A 16956-nucleotide genomic window follows, 5' to 3' on the forward strand; every position below is an offset into this window, starting at 1 on the left:
CATTTACGAGCCTGATATCTTGCACACGTGGCGATCTCCCGCCCGTCGACGCTGTTGCCCCAAGAAGTTAATGGGTAGCATCGCCAACTTTGAATGCCACAAGAAAGTTTTTAATGTTGGTGGAGGCTGAGAAGACTCGAAAGGTTTAAAGGAGTTTATTTAGATACGCATAGACTTCTTCCATTCTTCCATTGCGTCAAAGATTTTTGGCGTCACTTTGTCATATTGCGGGGCGGCGGGGACTGTGCGCGTTCGACTCCTCTCGCCAACACCGACTAAATTAAACAAATTTTCTTAAGGTCGTGGGGTCAATGGCCTGATTGATCATTGCATGCCTCGACCCTAGAAAAGAACCATGCAATTATATTATTTGCATCGTGGTGGATTCGAAGGTTAAAAAAACTCGGGATAGCAACTCTTCGGGAGCTTTAAATAAGGTTTTGGAGGGAATTTTTGATCATGGGCAATTTTCGCAGTCACGCAAAGTACCGGAGGCTGACCGGCATTTTTGGGTATTTGCAGAGTCAAAAGGATTAGACTATACCAGCGATTCAAAAAAATTTAAATCCTTACGTAGAGCTCGACCTATAATCTGAGACTGTAAGTACATACATTTTCAGCAAAGAAAGCTATCATACTGACCCACTGATCACTGGCTGCAAGAAAAGAGATCCATCATCCAATCCAAAAAATGCCCTTTGGGGCACATTTCCCGCTCCCTTTTCGTTTGAAACAAAGCTGCCGCTCAAATTCGAAAATTTTGTCCGGGAATCTTTCTGTTGGGCGCTGTGCATTTTAGGGCTGACAACGACGGCCACGATCGACGGCTCTGATGGAAGCTCTGTTTCTAGGGCTTGCGAGCTAGGGCTAGGGCTCGAGAGGAGAAATGCAAGCGCTGAGGGCCACCGTAGCTGTGGCGCGCAACGCCAGGCCATGGAACAAGGCGCAGATCCGTGAGATTCATCCGCGCGATGCCGAGGTAAGGAGCTTTTCGATCGATTGGAGATTGATCGCAATTGCAGCTCTTGTCCCCGGATCCAGCCCTCGCTCCTTTCAAGAGCAATAAACCCACAGCGAAGAAGATGCAAATGGTGGGCGATGCTACAATTGTTTTGCTAGGACTGGGTAAGCACACCCATTTCGTTTTCTTCCAACTCTTGGAGCTTCTCAATGCCCTTCCTTTTTTTTTCCAGGCTTTCTCTACGAGATCCACTATCGATGGCAGAAGAAATGCGACGAAGCAAAGGAATCGACGTAAACTGTGTACAAATTCTAAATAAAAAAGAAAAAAAAGAGGAAAAACGCTGCTTCACAAGCACTCACTTTTTTTTTTCTCTTCACTGCTACTAGCCTATGCTATCAAAATTTTTTGGACATCCTCGACTTACATTTAGAACGAGTTCACCCTCCTCAGCTCCACTCGCCTGGCCTTGGCGTTTTTCTTGGAACGTTTCAGCACCGTCAGCATGTCTATCACCTGAGAAAACAAAAACAATGGTTTTCGATTTCGATCGAGAATCTGGCGTACCTTGGCCCTGTACCTCGCATCCTCGGCCTATTATCATAAACCCAGCGAGAAACCACTCTCTTAGAAGTTAAAACTAAGCAAAGCTTCTCTTTTACCTGTTGCCTCTTGAGCTTGTCATTCTCTTCTTTGAGCAGCGTTACCTCTGCTTCAAGCTCTGCTGTGTAAGCCTGGCGATCAAATAAGGCAAAAGAAAAACAGAAGGAGCAAATTTTTAGAAAAGAATCCAGCCAAAGTCTTTAAAAAGTTGGATTTTTACCTGTTTCCTGGCCCTGGAACGCGCAGCCGACTCTCGGTTCTTTATCATCCTCCGCTGCCTTCGCTCGGCAACTTTGTCCACGTACTCGTCCGGCTTGTGGAAGGCGTCTCCGTAGGAAAGGACCTGGCCACCGCTTGGAACCATACAGCATTCCTCGATCTTGGTAACGAAAGCTCGCAATCTTTTGGAGCTGGAATTGGCGGCGCTGGGATCCATTCCCTGCATGTAAGCTAGTTCCAGATCATCCCTCTCGCGCTTGTGAGGAGCAGGCCCCAAGTCTGGGAACGTCGATACAATCCCCGTGGGAGCGCTGTCGGCCACCCCCGATTTGACGAGGAATTCCTCCAGCGTCATCTCCCCCAGCGTGCGCTGTGGAGCGATGCCGGACTCCGGCGCTCCCGTGGACGACGCTGCCGCTGTGCTCGTGAGCTTACCCTCTTGGATTTCCCTCCAGACCTCCTCCACCGAGAGCTTGATCTCGGACGAGGAGGGATTCTCCTCTTCCTCCTGCTCGGACGAGGAGGGGAGCGAGGGCTGCGACTCCTCCTCGCCCGTTGCCGCCACCAGCAGCTCGTCGATGTTCATGGATGAGAGCTTCTTCTCCGGCACGCCAAAGCTCTTGAGATCGTCCAAGACTGGCCGCACTGGCGAGGAATTGAGATACTCGGCGCTCACGGCCCCCATTTCCCCTCAAGAATCGGAAAGATTCCAAGACTGCTCGATCAAGAGGCGAAATCTCGCGATTCCTAGCGGCAGCTCGCCTCGCAACCGCATTCCCGCCCCTCGATCCAAGAAAGCATCCCGCGACGCTGCGATTGCATGCGAGGCGATCGATTCCACTGCCAAAGAAGAGAAATTCCGCTACGGCATTTGGAGCCAGAGGGATCGAGAGGGCGGAAGAGAATTGCGACAGGAAACGGGAAAGACGAAAGAAAAACCCTAGGGCACCCTAATTAATATGGCAAGTAAAATTGCCCGCCATAGCCAGAGCTTCAACATAAGAAAAAAAAAAAATTTCGTGAAAGAGACCACTCCAAGAACCCTAAAATTTATCTCTTGAAGGTTTAGGGTTTTGGGGAGCGATGGCGGACACCGTCAATGCCTACCTCGAGCGCATGCTCCCGGAGCTCGAGGATCTAGAGAAATGGGGCCTCTTTACGCGCTCGGAGATCAAGGAGGTCGTGCGCCGGCGGAGGGAATTCGAGTATCATCTCAAGCGGCCGTCGAGGATCCGGGACGATTTCTTGCGGTATGTGGATTACGAGACGAAGCTGGAATCGCTGCGACGGCTGCGAAAGAAGGTCGTGGTTAGGGATTTGAATGCCGCCGGGAAGAGATGGAGCGGGCATATGTCCGATGGGGCAAGCGCGATCAGGATTATCAGCATTTACAAGCGCGCAGTGGCGAGATTTGGTAGCGACATGAGCTTGTGGCTGAAATTCTTGGAGTATTGCAGGAAACATTCTCCCAAGCAAATGCGTCGGGTGAGCGATCGTGTTTATCATTTGTAGCTCTTTACTTATCTCCGCATTCTTACAGGTGCTGGCAAGAGCTCTCCAGCTTCATCCCAATATCCCAGGATTGTGGATGTATGCCGCGTCCTGGGACTTTGAGCACAATCTCGACGTCTCTGCTGCTCGAGCGCTCATGCAAAGAGGACTTAGGATGTGTCCTCACTCAGAGGATCTGTGGCTCGAGTACTTCCGCATGGAACTCTCTTACGCTCAAAAGCTAAAGTCGCGAATGCTGGTGCTGGGCATCGAGTCCGAAGAGATCGACGCTGGAAAGGAGCAACGAGAGAGTGATTTGAGCGTGAAGCTGGCGTGGGTGATATTTAAGAATGCCATTGTTGCGGTTCCATCCAGTGCAAGGTTTCGGCAAAGGTTCGTCGAAGTTCTTGACCGGTTTGCGCTGGTGAAGTCGACTATCGCAAACGAGATCTACGCAAGTATGACGAGGGACTTCCCGAAGGACGAGAATTGCTGGGACTGGAAAGGAAAGTATAAATTCCAGACAACAAGCTCTTGGAAGGATGCTGTGAAGGTCAGTGCGATCTGTCTTGCGGTGGCATCACATCTTCTTACCATCTATTTCACAGGTTTATGAAGAAGCAGTGGGTGTTGTTTCGTCGGCTCGGATGTATGAGCTGTATGCAAAGTTTCTCGAGGGATTGCTGGATTCTGGAGACAAGCGAGTTCCTGAGTCCCTTCTTGAGCTCTATGACCGTGGTGAAGAAGTTTGTGCGAGCATAAACTTTTTGGAAGGTCACGTTCGCTTGCTGACGAGAAATGGCTTCCTAGACAGGGCAAGGGCCCTTACTGAGCAATTCTGCAACGGTCCATTACGTTCAAGCTCCAGGCTATGGGTGTTGAGGCTTACGTTGGAGATTCAACACGGCGGTTTACAGATGGCTGACATTTCTAAGCTGTTTTTGAAAGCCTTGCAGTTAGTCCAGGCCTCAGAGGGAAAGGACATCTGGAAAATGGTATTTTTATTGTTATCCTGTATGCTTTAGCGCTGACAGTTTTCTCCCGGCAGGCTTTGGAGTATTTTTCCGGAATGGACACTTACCTTGACATAATACTACGGCATCTGGAAACTGCTCTCGGGGGCAAAGGTGGCGGCCAGGAACTTGGTGCTGTCGCTTGGTCTGCAGTAAGCTGGTTCTTACATTTCGACGGTGTTGAAAAGGCTCGGCAGCTCTACAATAGGTACACTTTGATCCAACGGTTTCCGGCTAGGAACCAACACTTCCTTTCAGATTTTTGGTGCTACCAGGTCCAAGTCTTTATTTATTCAAGCGATGCATTGGCCTCGAGGCTGAAAGAGGAGCACTTGGTGATCAAGAAGCAGTAAAATGCATGCGGAGGCTTTTCGACGCTGCGCTTGAAATATATGGTAGAGAAGATGTTGGCATTTGGTTGGATTACTGTGCTTTGGAAAAGAAGGTACTAGATATCATTTACTTAATCTCCCGATATCAAAACTTTTGACCAGGTTGGGAATGCTTCTAATGCAAGTACCGTGTACTTCCGAGCGAAAAAGACATTAAGTGACCCGTCTTTGTTTATACAAAGACACCAGCTTTTGTTTGCATGACTCATGAGGTTGGTTCGTAAATTTTATCCACTTGTTTGACATAACCTTGCAGATGCAAGCAAACAAAGGTGAGAAACCAAATCTGGAGCTGTTTTGCAGAAGCTCTTATGGTTGAGCTAGACTAGACTGCAAACATCTAACAAGAGTAATACAAGAATGGCGGATTTAGCCGGTAAACTCCTTCCGAAGTTGGGATATTGTCTGCTCGTTGAGTTTGAAGGATTTTTTCAGAACTTCGTCGGAGATACCTGAGCCGAAAAGCGTAGAACCCAGCCGCTCAGCACCAGGATTCTGGCTGTTAAACACAGCCAGGAATTGAGCCGGGTGCGCATCGTCCAAGTTAATCTGAAAATGGACAAGGCCTCTGGGAAAGACGAAGACGTTCCCCTTTTCGAGTGTTCTCGAGAAGAGGTTATTGCTGGACACAAATCCCGCCTGAACCTTACCTTCGAGAAGGAAGAAAACTTCGGTTGAGCGTGGATGGACGTGTGGGGAATTTACAGCTCCAGGTCCCATTTCACCCCGGGCGAGACTTATCCCGGCGGTGTTGAGGCCTGGAAACTGTTCGACGTTGAGGAGGGTGACAACGAACACGTCAGGAGTAGTGACGGGCTGGACAGAACTTAGAAGACGCGAGATGAAGTCTTCCTCGGACACCGTTTTCTTACAAGCGAAGCCATTAATGGAGACCGTGGAGTTGAGATCTGCAACACACAGGTTTTGAAGAGGATCCGGGTCACTGGCCAGGACGGATACTAACAACAGAGAGCAAGCAAGCAGGAGAGAAGTAGCCACACGGTCCATGCTGCTGCAAAGATCTAGATCAGGTCCCTTTTATTTCCAAGGTGAAAGACTAGTTCCAACCTGGAAGACTAATTCGAACATGAAAGACTAGTTCCAACGTGGGATGCGGAGTCGACACTTCATTTCAACTTTGCTCCAGTAATCTTTGTCAATGTACTTGTGCTGACAAAACTTTGATACAAGTCGCTATCCGTGCAACGCTCGGATTCTTAACATCAAGTAAAGGTAGTCAAGTTGGAGGTATGGTTCTCTACGTCGGGGATTCTGGCGCCAAGAGTTTGAGAGAAACCGTGCCGCCAACCTTCATGGACGAAGCCAACCATCAATTCATCAACTGGAATGACAGCGTCAGCGCCAAGCTAGTCCAGCCGTCTCTAGGCCGGGAAGCAAAGGCGTGGGGCGGAAAGTCTTGGGGCCTACGTCATTCTTCGCGCGGAGAAGCTTCCCTGCGCATCTGCGAGCCGCCGCCGAAACTATCGGGTACTTCATGCTTATAGTACTTCGACAATGCGAGGCTTTCTGGTCTTACAGCATTTGTTTGAACAGAGATCCCGCGTCTATTAGATCAAGACAACAGCTATTATATAGCACAAGGACGCAAATTCAAAAGCGCGTGTTTTTGTCACAAAATATACACGCTGACAGCTTTGACCGACAAGAAGATATTGAATGGTAGAGTCCACAGCGACGTACTTCTTGGTGAGGATCTCTACTTTATCTGTTCTAACACAAGCTTTTCCTTACCATCAGGGAGTAAACTTGTGCTTGAGCTCGTTAATGACGGACTGATTGAGCCTGAAGGATGCAGCGAGCACGGCATCTGGGATCCCAGAACCAAACAGAGTAATCTCCAAGCGCTCCACTCCTGGATTCTGGCTGTTAAACGTGGCGAAAATTGTTGCAGGAGTGGCTCCAACATTCCACTGGAAGTGGACGAGGCCTCGAGGGACAACAAAGAGATCGCCCTTCTGGAGCGTCTTGAGGAAGAGCTTGTTGGTGGTGTCCACAAAGCCGGCCTGGACGGTTCCCTCCATGATGTAGATGAGCTCGGTGGCTCGCGGATGGACGTGGGGTGTGTTTACTCCTCCGGGGCCGAGATCTACACGATTCACAGACAAACCCTGGGTGTTGAGAGCTGGAAGCTGCGGTACTGTGACTCGGGATGCCACAAATCCTCCTGGAGTACGCACTGGCTGGACGTTGCGAAGAACAGTGGAGGTAAAGTTGTCCTCGCGCGCTGATGCTGTTGTCAAGCAGGCTGCTCCATTGACACTGGTGGAGGAATCCAGGTCGGCGACACAGAAATCTTGCACAGGATCGGGGTCGGCTGCTAAGATTGCTGTGGCAGCGAGCAAGGAAAGAACAAGCGAGAGCAGCGCCATGTCCAGGTTTTTCTTTGATCTTTTTCTCGAGTCACTGATTATTTATAAGGATTGAGTACGAGACGGAAGCGTGTTTCTAGAAACTTTGAGATTCAAAGTCTCGTGTTTTACCTGATGCAAATATTATCATTATTAAATGCATTCAGAGAACTGTACGTTTACAATTAATATTAGTAGCCCATACGAAAATATACATTTAATTGTAAAATAAAAAATAAATCAAAATATGTATTAACCTTCAAATTAAATAAGTTCTCTTTTCATGTCCTGACCATGTAGAGTTCCATATATACTGAATGAACTCATCCTTGCACAAGGTGATCCACTGTGTTGTCTTAAAAGTAAATGGTTCTTAATCAAGACATGCAAACAAAAATCACCTATGCCATCTTGTCAGTGTAGTCCTCATATGCAAAGTTGAGTGCTTTAACCTTGCCAAAGAACCTAATAACTGCTTGGTCATAGGTCTGGTCACAAACCTATTATAATTAGAGAGTGAAATTATAGTTTTCTTAAACCTTGCTGCCTCCTCTTGTGTCTCATATGCCCCTCCACTTGGAAATGCAATATAAACAATGGCTCTTGAAACATAAAATAAAAAATTCACCAAGTCTTTTCTTTGATCTTTTTCTCGAGTCACTGATTATTTATAAGGATTGAGTACAAGACGGAAGCGTGTTTCTAGAAACTTTGAGATTCAAAGTCTTGTGTTTTACCTGATGCAAATAATATCATTATTAAATGCATTCAGAGAACTGTACGCAAAGATGTAACCCAATGTTAGAATGGGTGATGGTATGTGTCAAGACAAACCACAGGAATATTCTGAGAATATTCTATAACCTAGATTTAAACTCTAGTCAATGGGATAGTTTATAAAGTAATCAACAGGATGGTCTATAGGGTAGTCAACATGATGACTAACCCACAAATGCTTAATATTCGGGGAAGAAACATCCATTGCTCTATCAAGGCTCAAAAAGTAGAAATGGGAATGAAGTTAAAAAAAATTATTTGGACCAGCAAAAGAAAGACAACATAGAGGGCAATTGTTTTCATTATCACAAGGCTAAACATCATGGCAAGGATTGTCCTCTTGTGAAAGGATCAAAGAATGTTAATGTGAATATAGTGGAATTTATCATGGATATGGCTTAGGCATTTGTTGTGGTGACTTTTCCACATCTTGTGGCAAAAGTTCAAGAATCTAAGTTTTGAGTTCATATCAACTCTATAGAGCTCAATAGTTCTATATGCAATCAACTTGTGAAGGCTAAAAGGCATATTCAGGGTAATGTTGTTAGTATTATTTATAATCCAAGTGCTATATACAACTTTTTGAGCTCCAAAGTGGTGAAGAAACTTAATTTTCTTATGAAAAAGTGTTTAATAATCTATAAAGTAGTTATAGCAAATAGACATAGCACTCGTGTTTACGATGAATAAGCTTTGACTACTCCCTTAATAGTTAAGGGGATTCTTGACCATCCTTTATTCTAAATTATAGATTTTGGTCGCATAGATGTTATTCTTAGGAAGGAATGGTTTTATGATAGAAAGTGAAGGATTGATTAGGAGTGTAATGTTCTATATATCAAAGTTAGTGACACTATAAAAGAGATTGTCAAAATAGATAATAATGATACTCTATTGATTATTGCTTTGGAATTGGTGACTTGCATGCATGAGATAGCTAGTTCTTTCATAATGTACCCATTTCTTTCTAATATGATCATATCTAATTTAGAGTACGTTCATGGGTATGGGGCTTGAATGAATTACATTCAAGAGGAGTTCCATGACATATTTCCAAATAAGTTACTTGATGGCTTGCCTCATAAACGTGAAATTCAGCATGAGATTAACTTAGTTCCTAAAGCTACTCTTTATTAGTAACAACCAACTCATATTAGTCATGTTGAAGATGAGGAGATTAATAAGTAACCCTATGAGTACCTTCGGAAGTGGTGGTTGTGGATAAGTAAGTCTCCTTGGCTGCTCCAATAATGATGGTCAAGAAGAAAAATAGTATATAGCATCTTTGCGTGAATTACAAATTAAATGATAAAATAGTGAAGAATATGTTTCTAATCTCTAGTATCAATGATTTGCTCGATTGTTTTTCATGATGTTTAATATTTTTTGAAAATTGATTTAAGGTAAGGATATCATCATATTTATGTCAAGCTAGAAGATGTTCTAAAAACCATATTCTGGACAAAGACAGGTCATTACAAGTTTTTGGTGATGCCATTTGATTTAACAAATGCTCTTGTAACTTTTTAGAGATTAATGAATTAAATTCTACAACCTTACTTAGGAAAGTTGCAATTAATTATTTTGATAATATCCTGATGTTCAACTCTTCAGTGAAGGAACATGAAATCTATGTGCGAAATGTTTTGCAGCTTTTAAAGGACCACAAGCTCCAAGTGTGAGTTTTTTTAGAGGAGATTGAATATCTCAAACATTTTATTTCAATGTATGAATTGAGAGTTGATCTTATAGGTTGTGGTTAATTGGCCTATACTTTCGACAATGCATGATCTTTGTAATTTCTTTGGTATGATTGGAGTTTTTTTTATGATTTATGGACTTTTCAAAGATAATAGTGTTCTTAATATATACTATTTACTATTATTATATATAATTTTCTCCCCATCTGAGTTGGCCATGCTATGTGAGAGTGCTACTACTGGGCAGCCAAGAAATTTGGAGACCACTGCTGAGGAATCACACTCTCAATTGCAGGCATCCAATGCCAGTGCCAAGGGCAATGCTGATTCCCTGCCTCACACTACAGCTCGTAGTACCTGGCCGTGCCCAAGACAATCCAGTCGTCATAGCAGCCATATCCGCCACGTTGGACAAACGCGCTAGAACCCTAATTTTCAACCAAATGCGCGGCAAGAACTTGGCGCGGGAGGAATGCCTGGCGCTGCCGATCGAGCTTCTGATCCGGGAATGCACGAGCTCGGGTGTGCTCTGCGATGCGAGGCGGCTGCATTCGCAGATCGTGGCGAGCGGGAGGGATGTGAGACGGGACAAGTTCCTGGCCAATCTGCTCGTGCAAATGTATGGCGCTTGCGGGAGCGTGGAGGATGCCGCGGTGGTTTTCCGCAGCATCCAGCAGCCCAATTCCTTCTCCTACAACATGATGATCGCGGCGCTCGTCCGCAACGGCTGCATGAGCTACACGAGGGATTTGTTTGACGCATCGCGTCTCGTGTTTGATACGGTCTCGTGGAATGCCATGATCAAGGGCTACATCGACAGCGGATGGATTGACGAGGCGAGGCAGCTGTTTGAGCAGATGCCACACAAGAGCACGTACGCCTCGAATGCTCTCATTGCAGCATATGCCCGAACTGGGCAACCTGACGATGCCCAGCGCTTGTTTGAGACGATGATAGTGTCTGCCCGGCGTGATTTGTTCTCGTGGACGGGGCTCATGACCGCGTGATTTCAGGGTGGCGCCGTTTTAAAAGCAAAGAAGGTGTTTGATGCAATGCCCGTGTGGGACGTTGTGTCCTGGAACGTTGTGATATCAGCACATACCCAGAACGGGCATCTTAAGAAGGCAAAGGCTTTGTTCGACGATATGCTAGAACGAAGCACCATCTCGTGGAACGCAATGGTGCAGGCTTACTGCCGCAGTGGGTTTCTCGACGAAGCGTGGCTTTTGTTTGAGAGCACTCGCGACAAGAATGTGGTGTCCTGGACGGGTATGCTGACCGCGTTTGCTCAGAAGGGTTATCTGGGCAAAGCCGCCAACTTGTTCCACACAATGCCCGTTCGGAACGTAGTTTCTTGGACTGCTATGCTTCAGGTGCTTGTGCATCTGGAAGATCTCGATGAGGCGGTTGGCTTTGCCGGAAAGATGCCACAACACAACGACATGGCCTGGAATTCCATGATCATAGCTCATGCCCAGTACGGGGACACGAGGGCTGCCAAAGCCTGGTTCGATGGGATGAGCTTCCGGAATGGTGTTTCCTGGGCTGCGTTGGTGGTTGCATTCTCGCAAGGAGGATGCTTGGCAGAAGCGCAAGCCTCGTTTTCAAGGATGCCTCGCCGGGATGCGGTGTCGTGCAATGAGATGATACTTGCGCTCGGGAGTGCGGGGCTGATGCGAGACGCAAAGGTGGTGTTTGAAGAGGCGATTCTCGCGAGAGACGTTCTAACTTTTACTGCGATGGTGACGGCCCACGCCCGAGCTGGAAACGTGAAGGAGGCGAGACTTTGCTTCGAAAGAATGCCGCATCGCGACGTGGTCTCGTGGAATTCCATGATCCAGGCCTACGCCCAGAACGACTGCGTAGACGAAGCACTGGACTTGTTTGCGAAAACACCCGAGCCGGACCTTGTGTGCTGCAATGCCATGATCCACGCCTTTCCTCGTAATGGTCTGCTCGACGACGCAAGATCTCTCTTTGACAGGATGGCCACCAGGAATCTACTGACTTGGACTGGGATGATCGCCGCGTATGGTCAGCTTGGTCACGTCCAGAAAGCCATGCAAGTCTTCTCGAGCATTCCGGACAAGAAGGACGTGGTTGTGTGGACGGCTATGGTGGCGGCGTATGCCAACAACGGAGACATGGCAGGAGCTCGAACGGTGCTGGACAGGATACCTTGCCGAGACGTCCCGGCTTGGAATGCTGCGATCACGGGCTATGCCCTCAGCGGGTATCCCAGGCAAGCACTGGATCTCTTTGCCACAATGGACGTGGAAGGACTGAGAGGAAGCGAAGTAACTTATATCGAGGTCTTAGATGCGTGCGGCAACATGTCCTCTATCCGGCACGGGACAGAGATTCACGAAGGCTTGGCTGCTGGCTGCTCGGACAAAGTTGGCAATGCGTTGCTGAGCATGTATGGCAAATGCGGCCGGCTGGATCGAGCTTGGGAGATCTTCGTGTCCATGCAGCAGCAGCAGCAGCAGCAGAAGCGTCATGGCTGCAAGCAGGAGGAGCTCGTGTCCTGGAACGCGATGGTGGCGGCGTATGCACAGAACGGCCACAACCCCGAGGCGGTGGAGCTGTTTCGAGTGATGAATGTGGAGGGCGTGGAGCCGGACGAAATCACGTTTGTGAGCTTGCTGTCGGCGTGCAGCCATGGTGGGATGCTGGAAACCGCGAGGTGGAGCTTTAAGTCGCTCCTCCAGCGAGACTACCAGTCGGCTCCCACGCACTACATGTGTGTGATCGACTGACTGGGACGAGCAGCCATGGCCGAGCAAGCCGAGGACTTGATCCGAGATATGCCCTTCCACCCGGATCCAGTGGCGTGGGCGACTCTGTTGGGTAGCAGCGGTGTGGATGTGGGTGGTGACTGGGTGATGGAGCTCGATCCGCTGCCGTCTACGTCTTGCTCGCAAACATCCACTCCCGGGGCGAGGAGTAAGCCAGTTGGATCTCCTTTCCAAAGCTTTCGGAGAATGGAGACGGGGCGCAGCCGCGTTTCAGAGCTCGCCATCTTTAAGTTGCAACGACGGTGAGTATAAACTCGCTTCTCCTTGCGCTACTACTGACTTTGTTTTCTTCTATCATGGCGACACTTTTGTCGCCGGGTGCAATCCATTCAACAGTCGTCGGCCAGGTCCCTCCCGATCAAAAGATCTCAAAACAAAAATCTCCACTGAAAAGCTTGTCTTTTTGGTGATTATTGCAGGCCGGAGTTGCGAGAAATGCGGCCGAGTGCATGGCCAAACTCGCCTTCGTTCTCATCAGTGTCGTAGGGGACGACATAGATGGTAAAGGAGGCAATGATCTTTCCAAGTCTTCTAAACTTCGGATTTCTTCCTAGGAAATGCTGTGGTGGATCACTGGAAGGCTCTGGGCTTACCGACAAACGGTAGTAGCTCTCTCTTCGTTTTGCTCGCAGTGGAGAAAACCAAAAAAAAAAAAGCCTTTTTGTGAGTCGTAGCTCATGAATTATTACGTTACAGCCCTGACGATAGTGGAAACTGATGCTGGCTCGAACCACACTGGAACATTTGCTTGCTTCGCCACTGGAGTTTCTCCGTTAGCAATTGATGATCTATGAGAATTGGATAACCACTTACACTTGCAAGCGGTTTCCAGTGACTCGGGAGTGAGGTTGGCATCCAGCAACACAGCCGGTGCTGCTTGGATGAGAATTGTGAGATCCATTCCGGGGTCAAGTGTTTCTCCTGGAAACTTGATCAGGAGAAGAAAGTACTGCGGACGAAACTGTTTAGTGTCCTCGCTTATATATCGCCAAACGAGAAAGAACTGGCTGGTTTGGGAGAAACACTATCGAGTCTTGACACTGCTCTAGTTCCTAGTGGCTGACCAAGGAGCAGCACTACATCCATCTCCATGTTAATGAATCACCCATTAAAATTTCAATTAGAGCTAAGTGGGATTGCCGCTTCTTATTAAAACAAAACAACCTCTCTTGTTGGCTGCTGAATCAAGGACATGATTTTGCCAGTCGTGGGACGAGCATTAGGGGTTCTTCTCTGATTAAAACAATGCCAAAGTAAGCTTTCATATTGACCTCGTCCTTTCCATCTGGGAGGCTCCACTCAAATGTGTGCAGCATTGTAGCCAGAGCATAGTGCACCATAGTGAGACCCATGTTCAATGCGGGACACATTCTTCGGCCTGATCCAAAGGGTATCAGCTCGAAGTTCTGACCTGTGACTTGCACATCAGACTTTGTCTCCAGAAAGCGTTTGGGATTAAACTTGTTGGCCTCGCTCCAAGTAGATTCATCTCTTCCAAGAGCATACGCATTAACCAGCAGCCCTGTTCCTGCAGGAATGTTGTATCCCCAGATGTTACAAGATTCCACGGATTCATGAGGAGCTAGCAAAGGTGCCGGAGGATGTAAGCGAAGTGTTTCTTTGACTATGGCCTGCAGAAACTCGAGCTTTGGGATATGCTCCTCCTCCACGGTACCATTACTTCCAACAATCTCCTCCAGTTCTTGTTTTACTTCTTGCATTAACTCGGGATTTCTCATGAGCTCGGCCAGAGCCCAATCCATTGTGACTGCGATGGCGTCTGTACCTGCTGCAAGCATATCCTGAGATGCGAAAACAACCAGTTAGTACTTCAAACTTCTCCCATGTCTTACCGAAGTCAACGCCTTGATTCTGGTATCATCTAGAACTCCACCAGCAATCAAAACGTCCATGAAATCCTTCACCTCGTGATGAGACTCCCGGGTTTTCTTGTGCTCTTGAAGTTGCTCTCCAAGGTAGTTCACCAGTTGCGTTTGGAGCCACTTGATCCTGAAGACTTTGGGATCAGCCCAGCTGAGGCATGGGATAAGATCCCCGATTTGCAGACCATTCCCAACTTTGGAGGCTTCATTGAGGTTGTTGAGGAATTCTTTCAGCTTTTCAGATTCACTACCTGAGGCGTCCGAAATGCTCTTGTTCAACACCATGCGGCTCATGGTGTTGAAGGCGAATTGGAAAAACCTGGAAGTCAGATCTACAGGTCTTCTCTGGCTGCATGCTTCCACAAGTTCCGTGATGAGCATGGACATTTCCAGCTTCCGCACGGGCTGGAACATCTGCACGCGCTTTGTAATGAAAAACTCAAGAGTGCAAATCTTCCTCAAATGCCTCCAGTGATCACCGTAAGGAGCCCATACCAAATCCGTCGCCTCGTACCCAAAATACTTGGCTGCTGAGTTTGCAGGCCTGGAAGCAAATTCACGGTCATGAGTCTTGAGAACTTCTTCTGCAGCAGCTGGTGTCGAAGCTACTAGTGTCTTGATTCTCCCCAGCTGCAGGTACATGAGCCCTCCATGCTGCTTTGCAAGCTGGAAAAGATACTCATGCGGAAGTTTCTTTCCTACCAAATGAATGTGGCCTATGATGGGCAGCGCTCTTGGAGATGGTGGAAGACTTTGATTTCGCTTGTTAGTACACAAGAGCACAACTAGTATGAGAGCAAGCGTGAGCACAATTGTAAGTATCATTTCTAGCATACTGGCATGTGGAAGTAAGCTTAGTTCTTTATGTATACAGATTGGAATATACTGGATAGGTATCTTGCAACAAGTATATAAGTATATACCTAAGTTATTATATGTAGTTATTATATGAATCGTCACTTTCAATATCTTTTGTAGGATCCCAATTGTGACAGACCATCAGGCACTGCAATGGCTTTAAACATGAATACATTATATTTTACATTACATATTCTGTCATATTTTAATAATGGAAGGCCCAATTTAGAGTAAACACTTTTTTAAAAAGTATGTTTACCAAACACTTTTACTATTATGCCCTTTGTGTTAATCTTGTTTGATCCTAAATATTATTTATAGAAAGTGTTTAAATTTGTTTATTTGGCATGGAATGTAAAGATTGTGTTGAAGACAATGGTGTTAGTCCCACGTCCAAATTCACAATCTAGCACTATTCTATATTTAGTAAGTTTCAAATTTGTCCTAAAGATTAACTCCTGGTACTAAAAGTGGCTAAGGGTGAAAGTTCCTCAACAGGGGGTTTAAATGTATAGTAGGAATAGTAGGTAAGTTAAGCATGGTTGATTAATCTGAGGTATAATTTAACTCCCACTTACGTGTTTGTTTTTGTTTTACATTTGACTTGGGTCTAAGCCCAAGTTCCACATTATACTAGCTGGTGAAATACTTATATTCTTGCGTTAGGCCACTGGAATACTAAAATAGTTCCAAATTTCATTTAGCTCCATTTGTGTGTTAGTCCTGACATTGGGATGTTGGATGCAATTGTTCCAAGTTATTTCGTGCTTCTATCCCTTTGCTCTTTGGGCTGTACGCTTAGAAGTCATTCTGTGCTCTAGTATTGTTGATGTTTAAATTTGAGTGAAATAGGATATTTATCCATAGAATTGATATTGAGTTTGATTAGACTCAATACATATAGTATTAATAATTTGGCTATAGCTTTATATTATTAGCATTCATGTATTTGCTAGTTAATAATTATATTAGCTTTCAAATGAGTTGAGTGGCAAGTTTGAGTTAGTTGTGTTCTAAATAAGATTATTTAGTAAGGGTTAAGCTTTTAGCTTTTCCTTGAAAAATAATTGAGTTGTGGACTATATTAGCTTTGCAAAAGAAAAAGATTTTAAAGTTATTGATTCCTTATTGGATTTGAGTTGAGAATATATTGATCATTGATGATTTCTCTTGTGTTTGTTATGAAATGAATTATATTTTATTATGCACAAATAAATTTATGGAGGATTGTTTAGTGATCACTTATTAAACATAACTTTGTTGTGCTTAGCTTTGGATTGATGCAAATATACTCTTCTTTAGTTTTGGCATTATTAAGTGTAGCTTCTAGATGTGTTAAGAAGGATATTGTGGGTTGCACCATGATTTTTTGTTTAACATTAACATTAGTTTATATGAGACTTGTGATCATTGTTAGGTAGAACTTAAATATAAGCTTCTTTAAACTTTATGTTCTTTGAGTTTTATACTTTATGGTCTATTTGTTAAAAGGTGTTAGGGAAGGCATTTTTGGTTTATTATCTTCGATGTTAAAGTTAATATTTACATCTAACAATCATTGATAATGATTAATTATCATCTAGAATAGTTGATCATCCTTGTCAAAAGTTTTGCTTGATTATTATTGATATATAATGATTACTGGTCTTTTGGATGGTGGATTCTTTATTTAACAATTATGCATCTCTCTATTGATAGAATGATTGATAATCTTTCATGATAGTTAATTATTCAATTTGATGGCTTTTAGCTTTTCGCATTACCATATATTTTTGTGTGGATTGTTTTGGATTAGTCTCTTGAGTTTTAGACATCGGTAAAATGTTGCTGACACTTGCTTAAGCAACTTGAGTTCCTTCGTATTGTTGATTGAGATTTATTCAAGTTGGCTA

General features: G+C 45.5%; 7 protein-coding genes across 8 annotated transcripts; 3 read left to right on the forward strand and 4 right to left on the reverse strand.

Annotated features, from left to right (window-relative positions):
- Positions 1–1249: 1249 nt before the first annotated feature.
- On the reverse strand, positions 1250–2723 carry LOC9634130 (bZIP transcription factor 46). Its single transcript, XM_024684374.1, has 4 exons — positions 1785–2723; positions 1624–1695; positions 1529–1555; positions 1250–1477 (listed from the first exon to the last, which is right to left on the reverse strand). Exons 1-4 carry the CDS (start codon positions 2466–2468, stop codon positions 1391–1393), a joined length of 870 nt encoding a protein of 289 aa, XP_024540142.1. The 5' UTR covers positions 2469–2723; the 3' UTR covers positions 1250–1390.
- Positions 2724–2852: 129 nt separating this feature from the next.
- On the forward strand, positions 2853–5885 carry LOC9634131 (U3 small nucleolar RNA-associated protein 6 homolog). 2 transcript variants are annotated; one of them, XR_002993436.1, is made up of 8 exons: positions 2853–3268; positions 3324–3827; positions 3883–4269; positions 4323–4495; positions 4546–4732; positions 4782–4891; positions 4936–5055; positions 5115–5885. XR_002993436.1 is itself a non-coding variant. In XM_002979204.2 (7 exons), exons 1-6 carry the CDS (start codon positions 2867–2869, stop codon positions 4881–4883), a joined length of 1755 nt encoding a protein of 584 aa, XP_002979250.1. In that variant the 5' UTR covers positions 2853–2866; the 3' UTR covers positions 4884–4891; positions 4936–5885. The 2 variants fall into 2 exon arrangements, 1 of the variants encoding a protein (XP_002979250.1); XM_002979204.2 differs by having other exon boundaries at positions 4936–5885.
- Positions 5049–5687, reverse strand: LOC112349594 (germin-like protein subfamily T member 1). The gene has a single exon (XM_024684273.1). It carries the CDS (start codon positions 5685–5687, stop codon positions 5049–5051), a length of 639 nt encoding a protein of 212 aa, XP_024540041.1.
- Positions 5886–5910: 25 nt separating the features above from the next.
- On the forward strand, positions 5911–6414 carry LOC112349595. The gene is made up of 3 exons (XM_024684274.1): positions 5911–6167; positions 6234–6359; positions 6392–6414. Exons 1-3 carry the CDS (start codon positions 5930–5932, stop codon positions 6412–6414), a joined length of 387 nt encoding a protein of 128 aa, XP_024540042.1. The 5' UTR covers positions 5911–5929.
- LOC112349600 (germin-like protein 5-1) lies at positions 6248–7258 on the reverse strand. The gene has a single exon (XM_024684299.1). It carries the CDS (start codon positions 7067–7069, stop codon positions 6434–6436), a length of 636 nt encoding a protein of 211 aa, XP_024540067.1. The 5' UTR covers positions 7070–7258; the 3' UTR covers positions 6248–6433.
- Positions 7259–10555: 3297 nt separating this feature from the next.
- LOC112349624 (pentatricopeptide repeat-containing protein At4g02750-like) lies at positions 10556–13025 on the forward strand. The gene is made up of 2 exons (XM_024684365.1): positions 10556–12824; positions 12878–13025. The coding sequence occupies exon 1, from the start codon at positions 10578–10580 to the stop codon at positions 12282–12284; it is 1707 nt and encodes a 568-aa protein (XP_024540133.1). The 5' UTR covers positions 10556–10577; the 3' UTR covers positions 12285–12824; positions 12878–13025.
- Positions 13026–13416: 391 nt separating this feature from the next.
- Positions 13417–15040, reverse strand: LOC112349625 (cytochrome P450 71A1-like). The gene is made up of 2 exons (XM_024684366.1): positions 14177–15040; positions 13417–14125 (listed from the first exon to the last, which is right to left on the reverse strand). Exons 1-2 carry the CDS (start codon positions 15038–15040, stop codon positions 13508–13510), a joined length of 1482 nt encoding a protein of 493 aa, XP_024540134.1. The 3' UTR covers positions 13417–13507.
- Between the last annotated feature and the right edge of the window lie 1916 nt (positions 15041–16956).

This window comes from Selaginella moellendorffii, unplaced genomic scaffold (genome assembly GCF_000143415.4).
Source record: "Selaginella moellendorffii unplaced genomic scaffold, v1.0 SELMOscaffold_40, whole genome shotgun sequence".
NCBI lineage: Eukaryota > Viridiplantae > Streptophyta > Lycopodiopsida > Selaginellales > Selaginellaceae > Selaginella > Selaginella moellendorffii.

What these genes read in the sequence shown, in the direction of transcription:
- LOC112349595 (XM_024684274.1), top strand. Translation starts at nt 5,930, where the DNA reads ATGGTTCTCTACGTCGGGGATTCTGGCGCCAAGAGTTTGAGAGAAACC. An exon ending in GCCGCCGCCGAAACTATCGG is followed by an intron (nt 6,168 to 6,233) that starts GTACTTCATGCT and finishes TTGTTTGAACAG; the next exon opens with AGATCCCGCGTCTATTAGAT. An exon ending in CGACAAGAAGATATTGAATG is followed by an intron (nt 6,360 to 6,391) that starts GTAGAGTCCACA and finishes CTTCTTGGTGAG; the next exon opens with GATCTCTACTTTATCTGTTC.
- LOC9634130 (XM_024684374.1), bottom strand. Translation starts at nt 2,468, where the DNA reads ATGGGGGCCGTGAGCGCCGAGTATCTCAATTCCTCGCCAGTGCGGCCA. An exon ending in ACAAGCTCAAGAGGCAACAG is followed by an intron (nt 1,556 to 1,623) that starts GTAAAAGAGAAG and finishes TTATGATAATAG; the next exon opens with GCCGAGGATGCGAGGTACAG. An exon ending in ATGCGAGGTACAGGGCCAAG is followed by an intron (nt 1,478 to 1,528) that starts GTACGCCAGATT and finishes TTGTTTTCTCAG; the next exon opens with GTGATAGACATGCTGACGGT.
- LOC112349625 (XM_024684366.1), bottom strand. Translation starts at nt 15,040, where the DNA reads ATGCTAGAAATGATACTTACAATTGTGCTCACGCTTGCTCTCATACTA. An exon ending in GAATCAAGGCGTTGACTTCG is followed by an intron (nt 14,126 to 14,176) that starts GTAAGACATGGG and finishes TTCGCATCTCAG; the next exon opens with GATATGCTTGCAGCAGGTAC.
- LOC112349624 (XM_024684365.1), top strand. Translation starts at nt 10,578, where the DNA reads ATGCCCGTGTGGGACGTTGTGTCCTGGAACGTTGTGATATCAGCACAT.
- LOC9634131 (XM_002979204.2), top strand. Translation starts at nt 2,867, where the DNA reads ATGGCGGACACCGTCAATGCCTACCTCGAGCGCATGCTCCCGGAGCTC. An exon ending in CTCCCAAGCAAATGCGTCGG is followed by an intron (nt 3,269 to 3,323) that starts GTGAGCGATCGT and finishes GCATTCTTACAG; the next exon opens with GTGCTGGCAAGAGCTCTCCA. An exon ending in GCTCGGCAGCTCTACAATAG is followed by an intron (nt 4,496 to 4,545) that starts GTACACTTTGAT and finishes ACTTCCTTTCAG; the next exon opens with ATTTTTGGTGCTACCAGGTC.
- LOC112349600 (XM_024684299.1), bottom strand. Translation starts at nt 7,069, where the DNA reads ATGGCGCTGCTCTCGCTTGTTCTTTCCTTGCTCGCTGCCACAGCAATC.
- LOC112349594 (XM_024684273.1), bottom strand. Translation starts at nt 5,687, where the DNA reads ATGGACCGTGTGGCTACTTCTCTCCTGCTTGCTTGCTCTCTGTTGTTA.